The following is a 25939-nucleotide window of genomic DNA, read 5'->3' on the forward strand; positions in this document are numbered from 1 at the left end:
ACAGCATGGCCAGCGCATTGAACCAGACCTGAAAAAATTATTTCACCTTAATAAAATAGACTCCACTAACCCCGAAGTCTTATGGAATGCCCATAAAGCGTTCATCAGAGGGTCATTTATACAACAGGGTGCGGTGCGGAAGAGGAAACTGGAGGAGGCCACATCGCAATTACTCACCAAACTAAAGCAAATGGAGGACAAAAATAAATTGAGTCCCTCATCCTCAACAGCAGAGGCACTAAAACAAATAGGACAGGATTTAAGGAATCACATGTTACAGTCATATGAGAAAGGGCTTCGTAAAAATAAAAGCTCGTTATTACTCCCAAGGGAATATAGCAGGCAAACTTTTGGCAGCTTGTCTTAAAGAGGACCTTTCACCAGAATAAAACGTCTAAACTAACTATACAGGCATGTAGAGCGGCGCCCAGGGACCCCCCTGCAATTACTGTTATACCTGGGCGCCGCTCCGTTCTCGCCTCCGGTATCTTTACAGTGAGGCTCCACCCAGGGGAACCTGCCGGCGCCTCCTTCTCCCATGCTGCAGCGCTGGCCAATCACAGCACTCAGCTCATAGCCTGAGAGGCTTTTTTCTCTCTCAGGCTATGAGCTGAGCGCTGTGATTGGCCAGCGCTACAGCATGGGAGAATGAGCCGATGGCAGGTTCCCCTGGGTGGAGCCTAACTGTGAAGATACCGGAGGCAATAACGGGAGAACGGAGTGGCGCCCAGGTATAACAGTAAGTGCAGGGGGGTCCCTGGGCGCCGCTCTACATGCCTGTATAGTTACTTTAGAAGTTTTATTCTGGTGAAAGGTCCTCTTTAAAGCAAAACGGGTAAAGAGCAGAATTCCATATCTCTTACATCCTAAGACACAAACCAAAATGTACTCTCCGTCGGACATAGCAGAGGGTTTCCAGTCCTATTATCATGACCTGTATAACCTTAAAGAAAAAATACCAACTCCCCCAAACCTGTCTGAGTTGATGTATAAATACCTCAGCTCTCTAAACCTGCCTACTCTAACAAGTGTACAACTCCGAACCCTCAATGCCCAAATAACAACCGAGGACCCGTATCTTTGTTGAATCAGGACGTAAAAATATACACTAAACTTTTAGCTCTTCGGTTAGCTACAATACTTCCATCCATAATCCATACGGATCAAACTGGTTTTGTTCCATCCCACCAATCTTATTTTAATACTAGGAGAATGCTGGGCATTTTTCATCAGACCAAACAAAGGAATAGCCTCCTGTTGGTCCTGGCCCTGGAAGCCGAAAAGGCGTTCGACAGGATCAGATGGTCGTTAGCCTTTTCGGTGCTTTCTATTATGGGATTTAGTGGTCCTATCATGCTTGCAATAGAGGCTCTTTATAGTAACCCTACAGCCAGCATATATGTTAATGGTGCTTTGTCAGAGGCGTTTGATTTGACGAATGGCACCAGGCAGGGTTGCCCACTGTCCCCATTAATTTTTATAATAGCCATGGAACCACTGGCTCAAGCAATTAGGCTGGATCCCCAAATCTCTGGAGTTAAAATTGGGAGTCAGGAACATAAAATTTCACTATACGCAGATGATGTTCTCCTGTCACTGACAAGACCAGAGATATCACTGCAAGCGGTTATGAACCAGATTAAAACTTATGGTGATTTGTCGTACTACCATCTTAACTCCTCCAAGACACAGGCACTCCCAATCCATATCCCGGAAACCTTAACTATGTCTTTTCGTGAAAACTGGGATTTTGACTGGTGCAGGGATAGCATAAAATACTTGGGCACTAATATGACCCCCTCCCTGTCAAAGCTATATACACTCAATTACGAATCTCTGCTTCTGGAGATTGGTAAAGATCTGGAAAACTTTCACAAACATGAAACGTCATGGTTAGGCAGAATTGCAGCTTTTAAGATGTTTATCCTCCCCCGTTTCCTCTATATGTATCGCACTATCCCAATCATGTTGCCGAGCAGTTTCTTCAATAAGGTGCAGAATATGATGTCTAAATATATTTGGAAGAACAAAAAACCGACAGTAGCTAGAAGCATCACCCAGAGGACTCGCAGAATGGGGGGTCTTGCAGTACCGGATATGAAACTGTATTACTTAGCCTCTTTGGTTTCTATGCTTAGAAATTGGAAGCAGGAAAGGGTGGAGATTCCATGGGTACAGATGGAAAAAACACAGGCAGCGCCTTTTACTTTGACAGACCTACTACACTTACCCTTTTGGGATATCCCAATTCCAAGCAATCTTACTCCAGTAATACGGGCGTCCATAGCAGCCTGGAAACATTTTCATAGCATTGCTAGTGGGGGGGGGGGAACACGCCAACATTGACCTCTTTACCCTTTTCTATGGTTAGAGCTTTGCTCCCTCATACAGATTTATCTACATGGCACTTAGAAGCTACAAGTAAAGTGGAGATGTTGCATGAGAGTCACCAGCCTCAGAAATCGCAGGTTAACAGCAGCTCAGATTAGAGACCAGGTCAATGCCACACAGAGTTCTAGCAGCAGACACATCTCTAGAACAACTGTTGAGAGGAGACTGTGTGAATCAGGCCTTCATGGTAGAATATCTGCTAGGAAACCACTGCTAAGGACAGGCAACAAGCAGAAGAGACTTGTTTGGGCTAAAGAACACAAGGAATGGACATTAGACCAGTGGAAATCTGTGCTTTGGTCTGATGAGTCCAAATTTGAGATCTTTGATTCCAACCAGAATGTCTTTGTGCGACACAGAAAAGGTGAACGGATGGACTCTACATGCCTGGTTCCCACCGTGAAGCATGGAGGAGGAGGTGTGATGGTGTGGGGGTGCTTTGCTGGTGACTCTGTTGGGGATTTATTCAAAATTGAAGGCATACTGAACCAGCATGGCTACCACAGCATCTTGCAGCGGCATGCTATTCCATCCGGTTTGCGTTTAGTTGGACCATCATTTATTTTTCAACAGGACAATGACCCCAAACACACCTCCAGGCTGTGTAAGGGCTATTTGACCATGAAGGAGAGTGATGGGGTGCTGCGCCAGATGACCTGGCCTCCACAGTCACCGGACCTGATCCCAATCGAGATGGTTTGGGGTGAGCTGGACCGCAGAGTGAAGGCAAAAGGGCCAACAAGTGCTAAGCATCTCTGGGAACTCCTTCAAGACTGTTGGAAGACCATTTCAGGTGGTAACTACCTCTTGAAGCTCTTTAAGAGAATGCCAAGTGTGTGCAAAGCAGTAATCAAAGCAAAAGGTGGCTACTTTGAAGAACCTAGAATATGACATATTTTCAGATGTTTCACACTTGTTATGTATATAACTCCACATGTGTTAATACATAGTTTTGATGCCTTCAGTGTGAATCTACAATTTTCATAGTCATGAAAATAAAGAAAACTCTTTGAATGAGAAGGTGTGTCCAAACTTTTGGTCTGTACTGTGTATATATATATATATATATATATATACACACAAAAAATGAAGCAGCACTCAAAAATGGTGACCCAGTTTATTCCCAAGGCAACGTTTAAGCCCACACAATGAGGCCTTTGTCAAGTGTTTTTGCACCCAGCTTCTGTTTTGGTCTGACTGTGCTGCTGCTTCTTTTGTTGTTATATATATACACATACATAAACATACAAACACACATATATATATATATATATATAATTGTGTATATTATACATACATCATATTTTTCTGACTATAAGATGCAATTTTTCCGCAAAGCAAGTGAAAATGGCAGTGCGTCCTATGTTGCTAAATGCAGCAGCCAAGGAAACAGCCGAGTGGACTGTGCTACACCTTCCTATCTGGAACAGCTCTAATTGGATGCTATGGGCAACACAGCCATTTTCCAGTTAAAGGTGTTGTCTCACATTAGCAAGTGGAATTTATCATGTAGAGAAGATTAATATAAGCCACTTACTAATGTATTGTGATTGTCCATATTGCTTCCTTTGCTGGCTGGATTCATTTTTCTATCACATTATACATTGCTCTTTTCCATGGTTTCAGACTATAGGAAAAAGGGTCAGCCTCTCTGGTGGCCGGGACCATGGGAGCTCACATAGGCTAGTTCTTTTTCCTATATTGTGCAAGCACGACCACCGATGCTGCATTGCAGGGTGGTCTGTAACCATGGAAACGAGCCGTGTGTAATGTGATGGAAAAATGAATCCAGCCAAAAGGAAGCAATATGGATAATAACAGTATATTAGTTAGTTCTCTACATGATAAATGCAACTTACTGAAGTGAAACAACCCCTTTAAAGCAGCTTTGAATGAGACCACTGCGTTTAAAAAAACAAACAAAAACTAAACTTACATTTTTTGACAAAGTTCGACACATGTTTGATCTTCATCAATGCTGGACTGTTGCATTCTTCAAAGAGGACGAATAAGGAATCCAGAAGTCCTTCCCTGGTTAGAGCAGACAGTTGTTGTTGCAAGGGGAACTGACATGCTGATTTCCCCTACGAACAAATATAACTTGATAAAGAATTAAAGCATTAACAACAGGACTATGCAGTATAACAGAAAAGTTATAGGATGAGCTAGATATTGGTTGTAAAGAAGTAATTAATACTGCCTGACCCTACAGCTCTGATAAGGCTGCATTCACACATGCCGTTTTGTTTTTTTAAGGCTCTGTTCACATCGGTGTTTAGGGGTTTCCATTAAAGGAGTTAAAGGGGTTGTCGGCTTTATTTATATTGATAACCTATCCTCAGGAAAGGTCATCAATATCAGATCAGCTGTTTGAAGAGAAGGCTGCGCTGCCTTCTCTTCATTGCTTACCGACATTCTATTGCAACGGTGAGGACTTCAATGGGGCAGCTCCTTCCTATTCAAGTGAAGGTGGAATTACACTGCTCAATGCTGAAGTTGCAAAGGCGAGCCGGTAAACAATGAATAGAAGGCAGCGCTCGTATGAGCCCTGCAGTCTCTTTAAACAGGATAGGTCATCAATACAAATAAAAAAACGGACAAATAAATAAAAAGCTACTTTCACATCAGCGTTTTTTATTCAGGTTTTGAGATCCGGCACAGAATCTCAAAACCTGAATAAAATGCTTCTGTTTCACTTAATACATTCGGATGCATCCTTTTCGCCTGGATCCGGATGTATTAAATAGAAACTGAACAAACAGTATTAAAATTGTTTATTTTGTTACCAAAAACACAGGATCCGGCACCACTGACTTTCATTGATTTTCATGCCGGATCCAGTAAAAAAAAAAAAAATGAACAAACCAGAATGGAATGCATTCTGATCTGGATTGTTCTGTTTTGCCCCCACTGACAATGAACGGGGACAGAACTGAAGGATTTTGCTCCGATTTTTAGATCCTCTGCCGGATCGCAAAACCGGAATGCAAAAAGCATATGTAAAAGTAGCCTAAGGCATGGCAATTTGAAGGGAGTATGTCACTAGGGGTGGGCGGTATAGGCGATATAGGCGATATGCGAGAGGCTGGGGAAGGGGGGCAGATCAGAGGCTGGGGAAGGGGGGCAGATCAGAGGCTGGGGAAAAGATCAGAGGCTGGGGAAAAGATCAGAGGCTGGGGAAGGGGGGCAGATCAGAGGCTGGGGAGAAGATCAGAGGCTGGGGAAGGGGGGCAGATCAGAGGCTGGGGAGAAGATCAGAGGCTGGGGAGAAAATCAGAGGCTGGGGAGAAGATCAGAGGCTGGGGGGCAGATCAGAGGCTGGGGGGCAGATCAGAGGCTGGGGGGCAGATCAGAGGCTGGGGGGCAGATCAGAGGCTGGGGGGCAGATCAGAGGCTGGGGGGCAGATCAGAGGCTGGGGGGCAGATCAGAGGCTGGGGGGCAGATCAGAGGCTGGGGGGCAGATCAGAGGCTGGGGAAGGGGGGCAGATCAGAGGCTGGGGAAGGGGGGCAGATCAGAGGCTGGGGAAGGGGGGCAGATCAGAGGCTGGGGAAGGGGGGCAGATCAGAGGCTGGGGAAGGGGGGCAGATCAGAGGCTGGGGAAGGGGGGCAGATCAGAGGCTGCCGCCATGGTCAGCTCCCTGCTGTTGTGTGCACTATGCACAGGGCAGCAGGGAGAGTGTAAAGTCCTATTCACCCTAATAGAGCTCTATTAGGGTGAATATGACAAGGGTTCTAGCCCTTAAGGAGGCCAATAGTTAATAAATAAAAAGTAAAAAATAAATAAAATTTAAACACCCCCCCCCCAATATAGAAAACAATATATCGCAATATATATCGCATATCGCACATGCTTAAAATTATATCGCAATATAGATTTTAGGCCATATCGCCCACCCCTATATGTCACTATATAATTTTCACTAAGCGTTGTATCACACAGCTAGATTTAGCAGACGGTTGTCGAGAAGGGTCCGACTCCCCCACGGATTGGCTGTTTGAAGAGAACGCAGCGTTTGGTATACATTTCAAATCGCAGGTAGGCAAACTGTAAGGGTATTTCCAGGACTTATAAACTGATGACCTACCCTTAGTATAGGTAATCAGTATCTGATCGTGGGGGGGTCGAACTTCCAGGTTTTGTGCAGCTCAGTCCATTCAAACAGCTGATCTGCAGGGGTGCTGGGAGTGGAACCCCTACTGATCAAATACTGATGAGCTATCCTGAGGATAGAATAGCTAACACCTGGAAAACAATCTTACAGTACAAATGATGATGTAAGAGTGATATCACTCAGTATCTCCCGCTGTATGTCCTTCATCGTCTGAAGGTGCAGAGTCCTAACTATTTTGATCTCAATATATTGTGTTGCACTGGGTATAGAACTTTCAATACCCAATCAATACTTGTTCCCCCGGATCAATATAATACCGGGATTTGCTTTTTCTCCAAGCTAGGCTGCGCTACTGCCCAGCTTAGTATCTTTTCTCATTAAAGAACATGGAGCATGCCATGCTATCTTCTCATCAGCAGCACAGTGGAGAAGGAAGGGATTCCCTCCGCACTGACGCGGCCGCCACTGCCTCCAATTAAAACATTAAGGGGAGGATGCGCTGACGCTGCAATTGTGCCACCAATGAAAATAATTAACCCCTAAATGCATTCACCAACGTTGATCACGGCTAGGGGGTTAAATGACAGGGTTCGGCAGGATTGTCGTTCCCCCTCATGATACAGCCGGCACCCACCACGTATGGAGAGGGCTCACCAAAGCAGCCCACTGCCTACAATTGCATTTAGGGGTTCATTAATTTCATTGGTGGAGCAGTAGCAAGCGGCTACAGGGCCCCACCCCCTCCTCAGTATTTTCATTGTTGGAGCAGTGGCAGCTTCCGATTGGAGCCCCAGAACGGAAATCGCAGGGCTCCAATCAGTTATTATGGCAACCGGGATGCTAACTGAAGCCTTCAATGGTAAGCTCCCTGCTGCTGTGTGCACAAAGCACAGCGCAACAGGAAGAGTGTAAAATCCTATTGACCCTGAATCTCTTTTAGGTTGAATAGGACAAGGGATGAAAAGCTTACCAGGTTCTAGCCCCCTAAGGGGGCTAATAGTTATTAAATAAAAAAAAATAATAATAATAATAATAATAATAATAAAAAAATAAACCACACCCCTTTCCAAATTTTACATATAAAAATATATAAACAATAAAAAAACTATAATATTAGGTATCGCCACGTCCTAAAAAGTCCTAACTATTAAAATATCTCCTAGCTCTAAAAAAAAGAATTTAGTGTTTTTCTTTCATGTGGTATCGAGTATCGCAATACTTTTTTATGGTATTGAAAATGAACCAAAAATGTTGGCATCTTGACAACCCTACTCAATATTAGTAAATTAGTTGGAATAATTTTTGTTGAATCATCAATGCAGCTTCGTGAGTAAACCCCAATACAGCCTCCACCATTGTAGGAGAAGGCACTACCTGGAAAAAGTGATGGAGCCGTGTAGCTCTGCTGGTGAGAGGCTCTGAAGATAAACCGTCTGTTCCACCGCGGATTCCAACTTTGAATTTCAACATTTCTGGAACAACAAATCATATTAAAAATGTTACATTTATTATTTTAGATTTTTCGCAGGGAGGAGAAATAGTGGATGAGTGATGGCACAATCAGAAAGGCTGGATTTGATTTAAATCATAGTTTTCTACATAAAGACAAATTCTTGCTGGTATAACTTATAATATGCAAGTAGATGAAGATTTTTAGAATAACAACTTTTCATATTACAAACCGGATTCCAAAAAAGTTGGGACACTAAACAAATTGTGAATAAAAACTGAATGCAATGATGTGGAGATGGCAAATGTCAATATTTTATTTGTAATAGAACGTAGATGACAGATCAAACGTTCAATCCGAGTAAATGTATCATTTTAAAGGAAAAATACGTTGATTCAAATTTTCACGGTGTCAACAAATCCCAAAAAAGTTGGGACAAGTAGCAATAAGAGGTTGGAAAAAGTAAATTTGAGCATAACGAAGAGCTGGAAGACCAATTAACACTAATTAGGTCAATTGGCAACATGATTGGGTATAAAAAGAGCTTCTCAGAGTGGCAGTGTCTCTCAGAAGCCAAGATGGGTAGAGGATCACCAATTCCCACAATGTTGCGCAGAAAGATAGTGGAGCAATATCAGAAAGGTGTTACCCAGCGAAAAATTGCAAAGACTTTGCATCTATCATCATCAACTGTGCATAACAGCATCCGAAGATTCAGAGAATCTGGAACAATCTCTGTGCGTAAGGGTCAAGGCCATAAAACCATACTGGATGCCCGTGATCTCCGGGCCCTTAAACGACACTGCACCACAAACAGGAATGCTACTGTAAATGAAATCACAGAATGGGCTCAGGAATACTTCCAGAAACCATTGTCAGTGAACACAATCCACCGTGCCATCCGCCGTTGCCAGCTGAAACTCTACAGTGCAAAGAAGAAGCCATTTCTAAGCAAGATCCACAAGCTCAGGCGTTTTCACTGGGCCAGGGATCATTTAAAATGGAGTGTGGCAAAATGGAAGACTGTTCTGTGGTCAGACGAGTCACGATTCAAAGTTCTTTTTGGAAATCTAGGACAACATGTCATCCGGACCAAAGAGGACAAGGACGACCCAAGTTGTTATCAACGCTCAGTTCAGAAGCCTGCATCTCTGATGGTATGGGGTTGCACGAGTGCGTGGGCAGCTTGCATGTCTGGAAAGGCACCATCAATGCAGAAAAATATATTCAGGTTCTAGAACAACATAGGCTCCCATCCAGACGTCATCTCTTTCAGGGAAGACCCTGCATTTTTCAACAAGATAATGTTAGACCACATTCTGCATCAATCACAACATCATGGCTGCGTAGGAGAAGGATCTGGGTACTGAAATGGCCAGTCTGCAGTCCAGATCTTTCACCTATAGAGAACATTTGGCGCATCATAAAGAGGAAGGTGCAACAAAGAAGGCCCAAGACGATTGAACAGAGGCCTGTATTAGACAAGAATGGGAGAGCATTCCTATTTCTAAACTTGAGAAACTGGTCTCCTCGGTGCCCAGACGTCTGTTGAGTGTTGTAAGAAGAAGAGGAGATGCCACACAGTGGTGAAAATGGCTTTGTCCCAACTTTTTGGGGATTTGTTGACACCATGAAATTCTGATTCAACATATTTTTCCCTTAAAATGGTACATTTTCTCAGTTTAAACTTTTGTTCCGCGATTTATGTTCTATTCTGAATAAAATATTAGAAGTTGGCACCTCCACATCATTGCATTCAGTTTTTATTCACGATTTGTATAGTGTCCCAACTTTTTTGGAATCCGGTTTGTAGTTTGATTAGGTTGATTCTGTATTCATAGGTTTGTAGAAGTTAGGATTAGGTTATTTTTCTCAACTCTGTTCATTTTTTCTGTGAAGAAGAGGCATGTGATCTCTGCTGAGTCAAATTCAGTTTTGAGAACTGCAAAAGCAAACCAAGCATCTGTGATATCTTGTAGGCAGAGAAACTGCCCAATAATCTTACAAAAACCTCTGGAAGAGCATGACATTGTGAATGGATTAATGGAATTTATTTACCCCCAAAAAACATATACAGCCTTATTCTACACAATTAGAAAACTAATATTTATTTAATCCCTTCCCGACCGCAATCCGTATATATACGCGATAGCTGCAGATACCCCGTGCAGCTACCACGTAGATAAACGTTCTGGCGGCTCTTTAATCCAAGCGCTGCAAAGCGCTTGGATTTAAGCTTCTGCCCCTGCCCTGCTGCTGTCACGGACAGCATACAGTGCAGTAATGCCGGCAAGGGACCAATCAGAGGGGCCCCTTGCCGGCAATCGATCCGATTGGTTAGTCTGTGCAGACTAATCGGATTGAGGCAGTGAAAAAATGACGGTTTCAGGCTCTGATCTGCACTCTCAGATCAGAGCCTGAAATCACAGTGTCCTCGTGCCTCCCCCCCCCCCCGATCTGTGCAGCCCCCCCCGATCTGTGCAGCCCCCCCTGATCTGTGCCCCACCTTGTGTCCACAGTGCCCTGATGTCCGCACCTCCTTGAGTCCGCCCCTCCCCGTCCCATACATTCCTCCTGCTGCCCACCTCCCTCAATGCTGGCCGTGACACCCTCCCCCCCCCTTCCAGCGCTGCCCGCCGCTCGATCCCCCTGCTGTGTTTGATGGCGGCGGCTCCATTCCTGAGCCGCCGCCATCATCAGAGTGTCAGCTCTATGCTGACACTCTGCTGTAACCCCATAGATGCTGTGGCAGCGGCATCCATGGGGTTAATAGAGGGAGGGGGCTCCCTCTCTCCACCATCGGGGCTGCCGCGCTGCGATGGCAGCCCTGATGGTTGCAAAGCGTCCGCTGTTGCCACCTACAGGGCATCTGATTGTATTACACTTTGCAATGCAAGAGCATTGCAAAGTATAGTACAGCTATCAGCCCCACTGGATCTTCAAGATCCAAGAGGGACTTGATAAAAAATAAATTAAAAAAAAGTGAAAAAATAAAAGTATAAATAAAAAATAAAAATGTAAAATTAAAAAAATAAAATTGCCTTTTCCTATAAAAAAAAATAAAAAACTACACATATTAGGTATCACCGCGTCCGTAACGACCGTCTCTATAAAGATATCACGATAGACCCGTCCGATAAACACCATAAAAAAATGTAAAAAAAAAGCTATTTTTGTCACCTTACATCACAAAAAGTGCAACAGCAAGCGATCAAAAAGGCGTATGCCCCCCAAAATAGTACCAATAAAACAGTCACCTCATCCCTCAAAAAATGATACCCTATTTAAGACAATCGCCCAAAAAATAAAAAAGCTATGGCTCTCAGACTATGGAGACACTAAAACATAATTTTTTTGGTTTCAGAAATGCTATTATTGTGTAAAACTTAAATAAATAAGAAAAAGTATACATATTAGGTATTGCCACGTCCGTAACGATCTGCTCTATAAAACTGTCACATGACCTAACCCCTCAAATAAACGCTGTAAAAATAAATAAATAAAAACTGTTTCAAAACAGCCAAATTTTTGGTCACCTTGCCCCATAAAGTGTAATAATGAATGATCAAAAAATCCTATGCACCCAGAAATGGTACCAATAAAAACTTCAACTCGATCGGCAGAAAAATAAAAACATATGGCGTTCAGAAAATGGACACACAAAAACATAATTTCTTTTTCAAAATTGCTTTATTATGTAAAACTAAAACAAACAAAGAAAGTATCATTGCGTTCGTAACAACCTGCTCTATAAAAAATAGCACATGATCTACCCTGTCAGATGAATCAGTTACCTTACCTCACAAAAAAACTTAATATAGAGCAATTAAAAATCATATGTGCCCCAAAATAGTACCAATAAAACTGGCACCTCATCCCCTAGTTTCCAAAATAGGGTCACTTTTTGGGAGTTTCTACTGTATGGGTGCATCAGGGGGGCTTTAAATGGGAGATGACATTTAAAACCACTTAGGCAAAATCTGCCTTCCAAAAACCATATGGCGTACTTTTCCTTCTGCGCCCTGCCGCGCACCCTTACATCAGTTTACGACCACATGTGGGGTGTTTATGTAAACCGCAGAATCTGGGTAATAAATGTTGAGTTTTGTTTGGCTCAATGTGTTACAGAAAAAAAATGTAATAAAATGGAAAATCTGCCCAAAAAATTTAATTTTGAAATGTCATCTCCATTTTCCTTTAATTCTTGTGGAACACCTAAAGGGTTAACAAAGTTTGTAAAATCTGTTTTGAGTAACTTGAGGGGTGTAGTTTCTACAATGGGGTCATTTATGGGCGGTTTCCACTATGTAAGCCTCACAAAGTGACTTCAGACCTGAACTAGTCCTTAAAAAGTGGGATTTGGAAAGTTCCTTAAATATTTTAAGAATTGCTTCTAAACTTCTAAGCCTTCTAATGTCCTAAAAAAATAAAATGAGATTTCCAAAATGATGCCAACGTAAAGTAGACATATGGGAAATGTTAAGTAATAAATATTTTATTAGGTATGACTTTCTGTTTTAGAAGCAGAGAAATTGAAATTTTGAAAATTGTGACATTTTCATTTTTTGTTTGAAATTTGGGATTTTTTCATAAATAAAGGTGAAATATATTGACTCAAATTTATGACCATCATGAAGTACAATGTGTCACGAGAAAACAATCTCAGAATTGCTTGGATAAATAAAAGTATTCCAAAGCTATTACCACATAAAGTGACGCATGTCAGATTTGTAAATTTTGACCTGGACACTGGGGCATCAATGACCCTTGGTCATGAAAGGGTTAATGATGGAATAACCTTTGGATGGTAATATATTTTCCTCAAAAATCATTTTATATTTAAAAAAATCTGATTTAAATAAAAAGAAAATCCGTTTTTTTTTTGTTTGTTTTTTAAATCATAGATTTTTATCCACCCTGCAATCAGATTATGTGCTTCCACTGACATTAAGGGCTCTTTCACACTTGCGTTGTTTTCTTCCGGCATAGAGTTCCGTCGTTGGTGGTCTATGCCGGAAGAATCCTGATCAGTTTTATCCTAATGCATTCTGAATGGAGAGAAATCCATTCAGGATGCATCAGGATGTCTTCAGTTCCGGAACGGAACGTTTTTTGGCCGGAGAAAATACCGCAGCATGCTGCGCTTTTTGCTCCGGACAAAAATCCTGAACACTTGCCGCAAGGCCGGATCCGGAATTAATGCCCATTGAAAGGCATTGATCCGGATCCGGCCTTAAGCTAAACGTTGTTTCGGCGCATTGCCGGATCCGATGTTTAGCTTTTTCTGAATGGTTACCATGGCTGCCGGGACGCTAAAGTCCTGGCAGCCATGGTAAAGTGTAGTGGGGAGCAGTATACTTACCGTCCGTGCGGCTCCCGGGGCGCTCCAGAGTGACGTCAGGGCGCCCCACGCGCATGGATGACGTGATCGCATGGCACGTCATCCATGCGCATGGGGCGCTCTGACGTCATTCTGGAGCGCCCCGGGAGCCGCACGGACTGTAAGTATACTGCTCCCCCGCTCCCCACTACTACTATGGCAACCAGGACTTTAATAGCGTCCTGGCTGCCATAGTAACACTGAAAGCATATTGAAGACGGATCAGTCTTCAAATGCTTTCAGTACACTTGCGTTTTTCCGGATCCGGCGTGTAATTCCAGCAAGTGGAGTACACGCCGGATCCGGACAACGCAAGTGTGAAAGAGGCCTAATGCAAATGAGTCCCCAAAAAATCAGTTGAATACCATTTCCAGGTGCTGAAATTTGCAGCAGTATTTGTCCAGCCAAATCTTAGCACTACAGACAGAAACAGGCCGGATCCATGCTGGGTCCCATTATAGTCAATGTAGCAAGGCTGTGACCCAGCAGTTTCGGGCTACGACGGATGTGATGAACTCCGGCAGCCTGTTCCTAGTGTGAAACTAGTCTAAGGCTGAATGCACGCAGCCGTGGTAACCCGGCCTGGCATCCTGCTGACAGCAGGAGTGCACGGCATCATTGGTTGCTATGACGCCGTGCGCTTCATGCCGCCGCTGCACTACAGTAATACACTGGTATGATCTTACCAGTGTATTACTGTAGTGCAGCGGCAGCATGAAGCGCACGGCGTCATAGCAACCATTGACGCCGAGCGCTCCTGCTGTCAGCAGGATGCCAGGCCGGGATACCAAGGACCACTCGCAATCAGCTTATAACATTAACCCCTTAACAGTCACTTTAACAGTCAATTTAGCTGTATGAAACCTTGAATTTGGAGGGCCAAGTTGTTGAGTTTTTTTTTTTTTGTTTGCTTGGTTAATTTTTTAGGAACCATTTTGGGGTTCATATACTGTATTAAATAACTTTTTTTACGGAGTTCACTGGGTGGTATAAATAACATACGCGGTAACTATATTCTGTGGGTCGATATGATTATGATGTTGCCAAATTTATATTTTTTTCTCTTATCCTGCAGTCTGTCAACCAACCCTCTGCCCCCCTCCTCCAGGCTGGCTGAGATCACAATCTATGCTTTAAAACATGACCAGGATCACAGCATGATCTTCTCTACCTCAGGACATATAGCTGTTAGAAATCTGGTCAGGAGTGAAAGCAGCTGAAACCTGCTTTCGCTTTCAGCTGCTATCACTCCCAAGTTCCCAGCCCGACTGGTAACAGCTATTTCTTTACTACCAGTGACATACCGGGGATCCAATGGGGATGCTAAACGGAAGCCTGTTTTACACACTGGCAGCGGTAAAGAATGCCTATTAGTGCCGGTAAAGTCACCGGGATCACTGCTAGGCAGAAGCCTCCTCCTAGCATACTGAAAAAAAGCTGGGTACGTCACCGGCAGTAGACAAACAGCCCTTGCTCCATATATAGAAATGCTCCACTCATACAGGCTAAATGTTTGAAGTGGAGCTTATGTCCGGGTTCAGCTCTAAACCCAGACAACCCCTTTAACTATGGAACTACAGCTGCAGTCCAAATCCTTGCACTCAGTTTAATGCAATCTTGTAGACTGCAGCTGTCAATCAATAGTTAAAATCGATCACACTACAAAAAGTTGCAGTGTAGTTGAGGCCCAGGGGTTATCCCGGAAAATATATTTATGACTTATCTTCAGGATAAGTCATCAGTATCAGCTGTTAGAAGAGGCCTTATGCGTTGCAGCCTGTTCCTAAGCCAGTGACATCACTGTACATCTGTCACATAGCCTAGTTGCAGCTCAGCCCCATTCAAGTCAATGGAGCTGAGCTGCAATACCAAGAACTGCCACTATAGGATGTACGGCACTGTCCTTGGAAAGCTGCCCGAAGTCTGCATCGCTTACCATAGCTTCAGTGAGTGCAGCGGCTCCCTGAAACAGCTGATCGGCGAGGATGTCGGGACTTGGACTCCCACTGATATGATCATGATGTTCTATCCTGAGGATAAGTCATCATTATCTTTACAGAATAACCCCTTTAAGGCCCCATTCACACGTCCGCAATTGCAGACCCATTCATTTCTATGGGGCCGCACTTCCAGGTCCGCATTTCCGTTCCCGAAAAAAATAGAACATGTCCTATTGTCCGCAATTGCGGACAAGAATAGGCATAGTCTATTAGTGCTGGCGATGTTCGGTCCGCAAAATACGAATCGCACATTGCCGTGTCTGTGTTTTGCAGATCTGCAAAACACACTACGGACGTGTGAATGAAGCCTAAAGCTTAGACATTCAAACAAAGCCAATCTCTATCTGCTACCCACACCAAGATATGATGGGTTAAAGCAGCTCTGCTTGGGCTAAACTATTAAAGGCATATTTCAATTACATTAATGGGGTTGTCTCATCTCAGACAATGGAGGCATATCGCTAGGATATGCCCCCATTGTCTGATAGGTGCGGGTCCCACCACAGGGACTCGTACCTATATCGATAATGGAGCCCCGAAAGTGCCGAAGGGCGCACTGCGCATGCACGACCGCCCTCTATTCATTTTCTATGGGGCCACCGAAAATAGCCAAGCACTGGCTCAGCTATTTCCGTCGGGCCTATAGAAAGGAATGGGAGCGGTGGCTGGTCATGTGCGGTGCGCTCCCATTCACTTCTATGGGGAGCGCGCTTGGTAGTGGCCGGACCAGAGTCCTTCAGGCACCACTTTGCGGGGCTCCGTTCCCGATATAGGTGGGACTAACACCTATAAGACAATGGGGTCATAACCTAGCTATATGCCCCCATGGTCTGAGATGAGACAACCCCTTTAAGTTATGCCCTATCCACGCGACGAAAGGGTGAGTGCTGCTGAAAGTGTATGCTCTCCACAGGTAAGCGGAGTCATTTTAGGTACAGGTCCGAAGAACCCCTTTAAAGGGGCCGTCCCGCCTTTAGTGACTGGCATTAGAGGTCACATGACCTATGACCTCCACAGCTGCAGCAGTGAGATATTGAAAAGATGAGCACCACTACTTTCACTGGCCGTGTGTGGTCAGACCGATCTACACCGGCGGTCTGCTGTCCCATACTGCCATGGTGCTGAATGGGACATTAGACCCATGCTTGGGGTGGAACTCAGAGCATCACAGATTAATATGATGCAGGGAGTTTGGGGCAGATCTACGAAACGCAGCTATCACACGACTGCACATGGGTGTGTGAAAGTAGCGCAATCATTTTCTTGTTCATGTTATACTGTCCCCCGATCTGTGCCAATTTAAAAAGAAAATTCTGAAAACCCCTGACTGTCAAACAGCCCCCCAAATTTTATAAGGATACCCGTGTTCTAGCTGACAGGGTAGGTTCACGCGACAGATATCGACAGCATCAAAAACAGCCACGCTGCGGTTTTCTGCCATGGAATTAAACCGCGAAAAAGGCTCTGGCTGCAGCTTACCAAACTGTAAGCGCGGTTTGAAAAACCGCACAGGAAAAGTCCTGTCAAGAATGACCGCGCAGTGTCCTAATGAAAATAATGAGAGGCAGTTTCACATGGTTTTCGGCTTTGAATGCACGCTGAAATCTATGCCAATAAACGTTGTGTGAACCTACCCCCACATCACAATTAACGGAGACATTATTGCACATTCACCATTTTATTGAAAACAAAACAGACTCTCAAACTCCACCACTGGGGGCGCTACTGAACACCAAGCAGCTCTGTCCAGCTTCTAATGACTCCCAGAATGCTCCATTCACTTTTATAGGAGTTAGACCAACAGCCGAGCATGCCTGCATGCTGGGAGTTGTAGTTTCACAGCAGCTGGAGTGCCGAAGGTTGCTGATCCCTGTTCTAATCACTGTTAGACAATGTCTCCCACCCCATGCACGAAGCTGTTGTGGAGCTGGAGAGCTCCTTCAGTGACAGACCGCTACATCCTAGGTGCACGAAGGAACGTTATCGGAGGTCCTTCCTCCCAGCAGCGGTTAGGATTTATAACCACCAGTAGTGAATTTCTTAACGCTGGGTTCAGACCTGAGCGTTCTGAAACGAGCGCTCTGTATGCGCGATTGTACGGGCATTTACAATCGCGCATACAGAGACTGGCGTTCACACATTGTCGCGCGTTCCCGAATTTCTATGTGCGGGAACGCGCGACAAACGCCCCCAAAAAAGCTCAAGCACTTGTTTGAGCGTCGGGCGTTTTACAGCGCGATCGTACGCGCTGTAAAACGCCCAGGTGAGAACCATTCCCATAGGGAATCATTGGTTCTTGCCTGTTGTGCGTTTTACAGCGCGTAGGAACGCGCTGTAAAACGCTCAGGTGTGAACCCAGCGTAAAGGTAACCTGTCACCAGTTTTATGGTGTCCTAACTAAGGGCAACATAAATAAGTGACTGATTCTCTTAGGGCTCTTTCACACTTGCGTTGTTCTTTTCCGGCGTAGAGTTCCGTCGCCGGGGCGCTATGCCGGAAGAATCCTGATCAGGATTATCCCCATGCATTCTGAATGGAGAGAAATCCGTTCAGGATGCATCAGGATGTCTTCAGTTCCGGACCGGAACGTTTTTTGGCCGGAGAAAATACCGCAGCATGCTGCGCTTTTTGTTTCGGACAAAAATCCTGAACACTTGCCGCAAGGCCGGATCCGGAATTAATGCCCATTGAAAGGCATTAATCCGGATCCGGCCTTAAGCTAAACGTCGTTTCGGCGTATTACCGGATCCGACGTTTAGCTTTTTCTGAATGGTTACCATGGCTGCCAGGACGCTAAAGTCCTGTTTGCCATGGTAAAGTGTAGTGGGGAGCGGGGGAGCAGTATACGTACCGTCCATGCGTAAGTATACCGCTCCCCACTACTACTATGGCAACCAGGACTTTAATAGCGTCCTGGCTGCCATAGTAACACTGAACGCATTTTGAAGACTGATCAGTCTTTAAATGCTTTCAGTTCACTTGCGGTGTTACGGATCCGGCGGGCACTTCCGGCAAATGGAGTACACGACGGATCCGGACAACGCAAGTGTGAAAGAGCCCTAAGGGCAACATAAATAAGTGACTGATTCTCTTAGCAAAATGCTGGCTCACTTTCTTAAATTGACCCAGTCAATCTGCCAACATCTTGTATTGAAAAGCTCGAGCTGATCATGACGAGTCATGAATATTCATGAGCTCCTGACTCTCCCCGCCCACCTGCTCCTGATTGACAGTTATTTTCCATATGAATCAGCAGCAGGTGGGCAGGGGAGTGGCTATAGCTCTGAATAAAAAAAAAACGCTGGACCCATTAGCATGCGGCATCTTTGTGTGTATATTATGAGGTAACCATCTGTCACACCAGTAAGTGAATACATCTAAGGCACTTTTTAGTAGTTAATGATTGTATATAGTTAGTTAGATTATAATCAAATATCCACATGACAGGTTCCTTTTAAGTAAATTCTGTATTATGTTTTTCTTGTATTTTACTCTTTAATTTCTAATTACTCTTATTTTTGCTCTTGTTGTGAATGTGATTGCTGCTGTTATGCCAAAATGTCCCCACTGAGGGACAAAAAAAAGGGATTTTCTTCTTCTTAGGGTCCATTCACACATACGTATGGGTTTTGTGGGTCCGCACATCACCGGCACTATAATAGAAAATGCCTAATCTTAATTGCGGACAAGAAAAGGACATGTTCTATTTTTTTCGGGAACGGAAATGCAAACCCAGAAGTGCAGAGCCGCATTGCCGGATCCAGGCAGCACATCGTGCGGCCCCATAGAAATGAATGGGTCCGCAATTATTCCGTTCTGCAAAATGCGGAACAGAATTGCGGACGTGTGAATCGAGCCTCAATGTGTCGTAAACCGCAGATATTATTTGCGGAGGATTCCTCAGGAGTCACATCTTGGATTTGTTACCGACCTGACACTGATTTTTACGCTAAAGGCTGCACATTTCTTACCCACAATTCTGCGATAGGAAAACCTGCAGCGTAAACCCCAGTGCGAACAGACGCTTAGGCTAGAAGACACTCAAGCACTTTATGTCTTACATCTGATCTCATCAGACGTCACAAAGGTGATGATAATCGGCTGACACAGGGGGAGCCCTCCTTGTCCCCTGTCATACCCGTTCACCTGCGTACAGCCAGCTGACAGGCAACTATCACCCCCTCCCTTACACTGGGCAGTGAGCGCAGAGCCCCCAAAACAACTGCTAGCAAATACCGCAAGGGGCATTCACAACAATAACTCACCGGACTGCGCTCCTTACCGCCATTCAATTCAAACAAAATATGAGCCGTGTGACGTCACTTCCGGGGGCGGCCCTGACAGCTTACCTTCCTTCAGCTGGTTGTACGCGAGAGCTTCATATTTATATGACTCGCTTATTGTAGTTCTCCTTCTTCCCGGATACATACAATGCCGCTTCTTAAAACTGGAATTTATGTCTCCTGATAAGGCGAGCTGCCATGTTTTCCCATAAGCAAGATGTCTCCTCTCACTTCCAGTTTCTAGCGCCCTCTGGTGGCAGATCGGCGTAGTGTCCAACTGTCGTTATTTTCTCATCCCAGGGCGAGCCGTAGATTGCTGTATTTGCGGTGGGCTGAGGGGACGTGTGCAATACGGAAAATGACCTCCAGACAGTTACACAGCAGGGGGCGTCCACATAGTGTAACTGGGATGTTTAGACCAATATTTCCTTCCTTCTTTATTGTTTTTGAGATATGAATATTTTTTTCTTTCCTGTTTTGTTAAAAAAAAGGAAGCAAAACCAAATTCAAATATTCTTGTAATGTGACATGTTCTCCCCCATGTGGTTTCTTTTCCAGCATTAGATGATCTCTCCATACTACAATCTACTTATTTTCTATAGTCTTTTTATGTGACTGTCCAAAAGTTGAAATGACCCACTTACTACTAAGGGCTCGTGCTCATGAACCTATGATCACCACCCACACCTTGCGGTGTTGGTGGTAATTCACACCATGTGGCAATTCTGCCTCAAAGAGTCCTTGAGCATAGCTGCACCAACCTGTTTTCACACCAAACAGGTAGCAAGCCTTCATCCAGACACAAGGCTCCCAGATCCCAACACAGAGACCTCGCTTCGAAGCCCAGCTGCCTTTTTAAGGACAGCCAGGTGCTTCCAAAAGCAGGACTGGCACTTAAAGTCCGGTATTTGACCTCACCTGGCTGTAAATCAGCCCAGCAAAACATGCTGGGAGGAAATACCTGTTTTTCCCAGACAAAACCTCTCACTGTGTCACTATATATATATATATATATATATATATCGCACTAACTACAATTTCTTATTTTTGAACAAAAAAAAGAAAAAATTGGAGAAAAATCAACAACAAAAAAAGCGCAAACAATAATCCCCAGGTGCTGATCAGGCAGGTATGCACTGAAGAGGTCACAGCTTGCATGCAGAAAAAGTGGTGCAGAGCTGGAAAATTGTAAAAAATAAAAAGACCAAAAAAAGGACACGGACCATATGGCGTCCATAAAAATGGACAAGGGGGGGGGGGGCGGAGGGGAGTTTAGGGATCTGGAACAGCTGCAAATGAAAAAAAAAAAAGTGCAGTAATTCCAGATGTTCTTTTTCTTTTCTTCTTTTCTTTTCTTCTTTGAGTAGGAAAGGGTTAAAAGTGCAGTGGTGGTGCACCACAAGTCCCAGCAAGCCAACAGCAGTACGGAAAAGGACAGAACCTCTCCGCATGCAGTCACCAGCTAGAATGGCTGCATGCAGGGAAGTTCCGCCCCTTCCTGTGCAGCTGTAGCGCTGCCATTGGCTGGAGCGTTGTTACAGCCAATCGCAGCGCTGGAAGGGGACCCCAAATACCAGTGTCCCCTGCCTCACCTCGGAGGAGGCCAGTGCTGACCAGTTCAGCACAAATCACCTGTCATGAGGGTGTCAAGAGCCACGTCTGACTCCGTTATACCCGGGGTCAGGAAGTCGCAGCGGGTGGCTGCGCGCTCTATGTCTAAAGATCACGTTGTTTCTTAATGATAGTTTTCTGTGTTTGCCTTAGGCCTCATGCACACGACCGTTGTGTGCATCCGTGGCCGTTGTGCCGTTTTCCGTTTTTTTTCACGGACCCATTGACTTTCAATGGGTCCGTGGAAAAATCGGAAAATGCACCGTTTGGCAGCCGCATCCGTGAGCCGTGTTTCCTGGCCGTGAAAAAAATATGACCTGTCCTATTTTTTTCACGGCCAACGGTTCACGGGCCCATTCAAGTCAATGGGTCCGTGAAAGAACACGGATGCACACAAGATTGGCATCCGTATCCGTGATCCGTGGCCGTAGGTTGCTTTCATACAGACGGATCTGAAGATCCGTCTGCATAAAAGCTTTTTCTGATCTAAGTTTTCACTTCGTGAAAACTCATTTCCGACAGTATATTCTAACACAGAAGCGTTCCCATGGTGATGGGGACGCTTCTAGTTAGAATACACTGCAAACTTTGTACAAGACTGCCCCCTGCTGCCTGGCAGCACCCGATCTCTTACAGGGGGATATGATAGTACAATTAACCCCATCATATCCCCCTGTAAGAGATCAGGGCTGCCAGGCAGCAGGGGGCAGACCCCCCCCCTCCCCAGTTTGAATATCATTGTGCGGCCCCCCCCCCCTGTTGTTAACTCGTTGGTGGCCAGTGTGCGCACCCCCCTCCCTCCTTCCCTCTATTGTTTTAATACATTGGGGCCAGTGTGCGCGCGCCCCCCCAACCCCCCCTCCCTCCCTCTATTGTTTTAATACATTGGGGCCAGTGTGCGCGCGCCCCCCCAACCCCCCCTCCCTCCCTCCCTCTATTGTTTTAATACATTGGGGCCAGTGTGCGCGCGCCCCCCCAACCCCCCCCCCCTCCCTCCCTCTATTGTAATCATCATCGGTGGCAGCGGAGTGGAAGATTTTCATACTTACCTGGCTGCTGGCTGCTGCGATGTCTGCGTCCGGCCGGGAGCTCCTCCTACTGGTAAGTGACAGCAATGCGCTGCACAGACCTGTCACTTACCAGTAGGAGGAGCTCCCGGCCGGACACAGAGATCGCAGCAGCCAGCAGCCAGGTAAGTATGAAAATCTTCTACTCCGCTGCCACCGATGATGATTACAATAGAGGGAGGGAGGGGGGGGGGGGGGTTGGGGGGGTGCGCACACTGGCCCCAATGTATTAAAACAATAGAGGGAGGGAGGGGGGGTTGGGGGGGCGCGCCGCACACTGGCCCCAATGTATTAAAACAATAGAGGGAGGGAGGGAGGGGGGTGCGCACACTGGCCACCAACGAGTTAACAACAGGGGAGGGGGGGCCCACTGGCCACCAATGAGTTAAAAACAGGGGGGGGGGGTCTGCCCCCTGCTGCCTGGCAGCACCTGCCAGGCAGCAGGGGACAGTCATGTACACAGTTTTTTTGTATATTCTAACCTGAAGCGTCTCCATCACCATGGGAACGCCTCTGTGTTAGAATATACTGTCGGAAATGAGTTTCACGATGTAGCTCATATCCGACAGTATATTCTAACATAGAGGCGTTCCCATGGTGATGGGGACGCTACAAGTTAAAATATACCATCGGATTGGAGAAAACTCCAATCCGATGGTATAACAGAACTCCAGACTTTACATTGAAAGTCAATGGGGACGGATCCGTTTGAAATGGCACCATATTGTGTCAACATCAAACGGATCCGTCCCCATTGACTTGCATTGTAATTCAGGACGGATCCGTTTGGCTCCGCACGGCCAGGCGGACACCAAAATGACTTTTTTTTCATGTCCGTGGATCCTCCAAAAATCAAGGAAGACCCACGGACAGAAAAACGGTCACGGATCACGGACCAACGGAACCCCGTTTTGCGGACCGTGAAAAAAAACGTCCGTGTGCATGAGGCCTTACTATCCTTTTTGGCTCACTCAGGGATCCGTAGCGTCTCCTCCTCAGCTGTTTCTTGTCTGTCACTCCCAACCTCCTTATATTCCCCTCTCACACTTCTCTAGTTGCCAGATATAGAGCTTCCTGCCTGGACTTCTATACTGACCCACTGGAGCTGTGAATCCTGGTTGTTGTTCCAGAGTGTTACCCTCCGGATCCCTGTTGGGCTTTTTGTTCTCTTCTGTTGTCTGCCACCTGGGATTATATGTTTAGTCTGTATTGTCTGTCTTCCCCTTGGTGTTTTCCTTTAGAGCTAGTGGTGCGGACTAGTGTTCCCACCGCCCTACTCACTATCTAGGGCTCATCTTAGGGAAAGCCAGGGTTTTAGGCACGTGATCGGCGTACGGGTGAGAAACCCGTCTAGGGACATCAGGGCAGTCAGGTGCCAGCCTCAAGGTGAGATAGGGGTCACCACCTTTCCCTCTCCCTTGGACAGGGCCTTCCTCTTTCCCTCCCTCTGTGTCATGTATGTGATAGGCACGCCGGTCGAGATATCACCTCCCCCCCCCCACCCCACCCCGATGCTTCTTACATCTTCCGGCGCTGCGATGTGCCGGCCTTCAATGACCGGCCAATCACAGTGCTTGGAGCTGCAGGGGGGTGGTGCAGCACCATGGTGCCCTTACCAGACATGGCTGCCTGCCAGTAAGAGCAGCCATGGTTCCCTGATTCCGCCCCGATCGTTCCCCAGAGCCCTGCGGACGTTGCGCCGTACATGTACAGTGCTGGTCCTTAAGGGGTTAAAGGAGTATTCTAGTAAAAGCATTTATCACATATCTATCTCCATTGAACGTCTGTGGTACTGTTAGAAGCAGTCAAACGCAGAGTACAGTTGTCAACTGTTGCAAATTTGTTGAGACTGTCCCTGATTTTCAGAGACAGTCCTGACAAATTTGGGCTGCCCCGGGCCAAAAATAGGTGGGGCTAACAATAACCCGTCCCGATTATAGTTGAGGCGTTCCCAGGAGGAGGAGTTTAGATGCCCTGAATTGGCCAACTTAAAGGCTATGTACACCTTTTGGAGGTAATTTTTTTTAATGATTGCATTTTAATAATTTTTGCCTAAAATCCTTTTTTTTTTATTATTGGCCTTTGTTAAAAATATTGAGCTGTTCTGTCACAAAGGGTTAACTGTTTTTCTAACTGTGTAACTGGTACTTTAAGGCCTCCTGCACACGACAGTATTTTTTAACGGCCCGCAAAACGTGGTTCCGTTGTTCCGTGATCCATGCCCGTTTTTTCTTCCGTTGTGCTTCCGTCTGTCCGTGTTCCCGTTTTTTTTGCGGACCGTCAGAAAACTTGGCCTGGTGAAAAAAAAGTAATTTTAATAACTCCACCCAGGATACTAGAATAAATCAAGGGCACCTGAGTATACATTTGTGGCCATTTTCTGTAGTCTTTCCAGAGTACAGAGGTTATTTTGGCTGCTTCTCTTTGCTGTTTCACCATGTCTGATTCAGAGGAAGAGGTCTTAGTGCATTGGCTCGTTTCTCGGCAATGGGGTCCGCGCCCTCCTTTGTTGACTGAGGAACCGAGTAGAAGGCGACGATTTTGGGTCCATCCGATAGTTTCCCAACGGTACCGGAAAGGACACTTTCATACCCTCTACGAAGATCTGCGCCTGCATCCTGCGAAGTTCTATTCCTTCTGTCGGATGTCAGTGGGTACCTTTGATCGCTTGCTGTCGTCTCTACGTACTGTCCTTACCTTCATGGACAGCAATATGAGGCGCAGCATTACTCCTGAGGTAAGCAGTATAGTACTTTTAAAGTTAAAACAGTAATGTGCACTGCTTCAGTCAGGAGGAACATGTGCTAGAAAATGGCTGCTGTTAGACATATGCTAATGTTTGCAGAACTAACGTTTCTTTCCCTTTTTTTTTTTTTTTTCTTTCATTTGTTTGTGGTTGTTTTTTTATCCCGTTAATCCCTGGCACCTAACATCCTAATATTGTTTTTTTGGGTTTGCTTTTGTGCAAGTTTCAAACTTGTGTTTAGCTATCGGCCTCCAGACAATCCATGAAGCCTTTGCACTCGCCAGTAGTTTGTTTAAAATGTTGTTTGATTCAGTCAGCCATGTTACAGCAAGCTGTAACCTGCCTGTCTGAGTGATTAATTTCCTATCTTTCTTGAATTACTGGCGAGTGTATTTTTATTTATTTTATGTAAAGAATTAGGTCCCTCAGTCAGGATCTCTATCTGCGTGCCCCACCCTGATCGACGTCTATATACCGGTCTGTACCCTATTTCGTAGGATTGTGCTGCTGCGAACCCCTGAGATTTCCAGCTAACGTCTTCATCATGCCTAATGTTCACAATATTTCGAACCTGCACAACACTCTCCGCATTTATAAAGGGCTAAACACAGTTTATGTAACTTAGTTGTGGTAGTACTGCCCACACCCCAATAGCTGTTAGTGTTTAGCTCATATACACCTTTTTTTTTCTGTTTAATCAACCAAGGACATAGGGCAGTGATGGCGAGACGTTATCAGACTGAGTTTGCAATGTTCTAGCCAGATCCATAGCATTTTTTTTCAAATTTTCTACAAAGCAATTTTGCATGAATACTGTACTACAATATAGTTTTACGTCATTGCAGTTTTGCATTTTACTATAATTTCAGGCTTCCAATCAGTGCTGCCAGTAGTAAG

The 25939-nt window shown here is 45.3% G+C and overlaps 1 protein-coding gene across 3 annotated transcripts in view; it reads right to left on the reverse strand.

Annotated features, from left to right (window-relative positions):
* Positions 1 to 19869, reverse strand: part of CIT (citron rho-interacting serine/threonine kinase) — a 153399-nt gene extending 133530 nt beyond the window's left edge. For 2 of the 3 annotated variants that reach the window (XM_044275410.1, XM_044275408.1), the window contains exons 1-3: positions 19685 to 19869; positions 7880 to 7977; positions 4328 to 4475 (exon numbers count right to left, since the gene is read on the reverse strand). In XM_044275410.1, coding sequence (XP_044131345.1) covers positions 4328 to 4475; positions 7880 to 7977; positions 19685 to 19763 — 325 coding nt within the window. In that variant the 5' untranslated portion in view covers positions 19764 to 19869. Of the gene's footprint in view, positions 1 to 4327; positions 4476 to 7879; positions 7978 to 19600; positions 19649 to 19684 lie in introns of those variants that run through there. The other variant, XM_044275411.1, reaches the window with a different exon arrangement.
* Positions 19870 to 25939: the final 6070 nt, after the last annotated feature.

Source organism: Bufo gargarizans, chromosome 1 (genome assembly GCF_014858855.1).
Source record: "Bufo gargarizans isolate SCDJY-AF-19 chromosome 1, ASM1485885v1, whole genome shotgun sequence".
Lineage (NCBI taxonomy): Eukaryota > Metazoa > Chordata > Amphibia > Anura > Bufonidae > Bufo > Bufo gargarizans.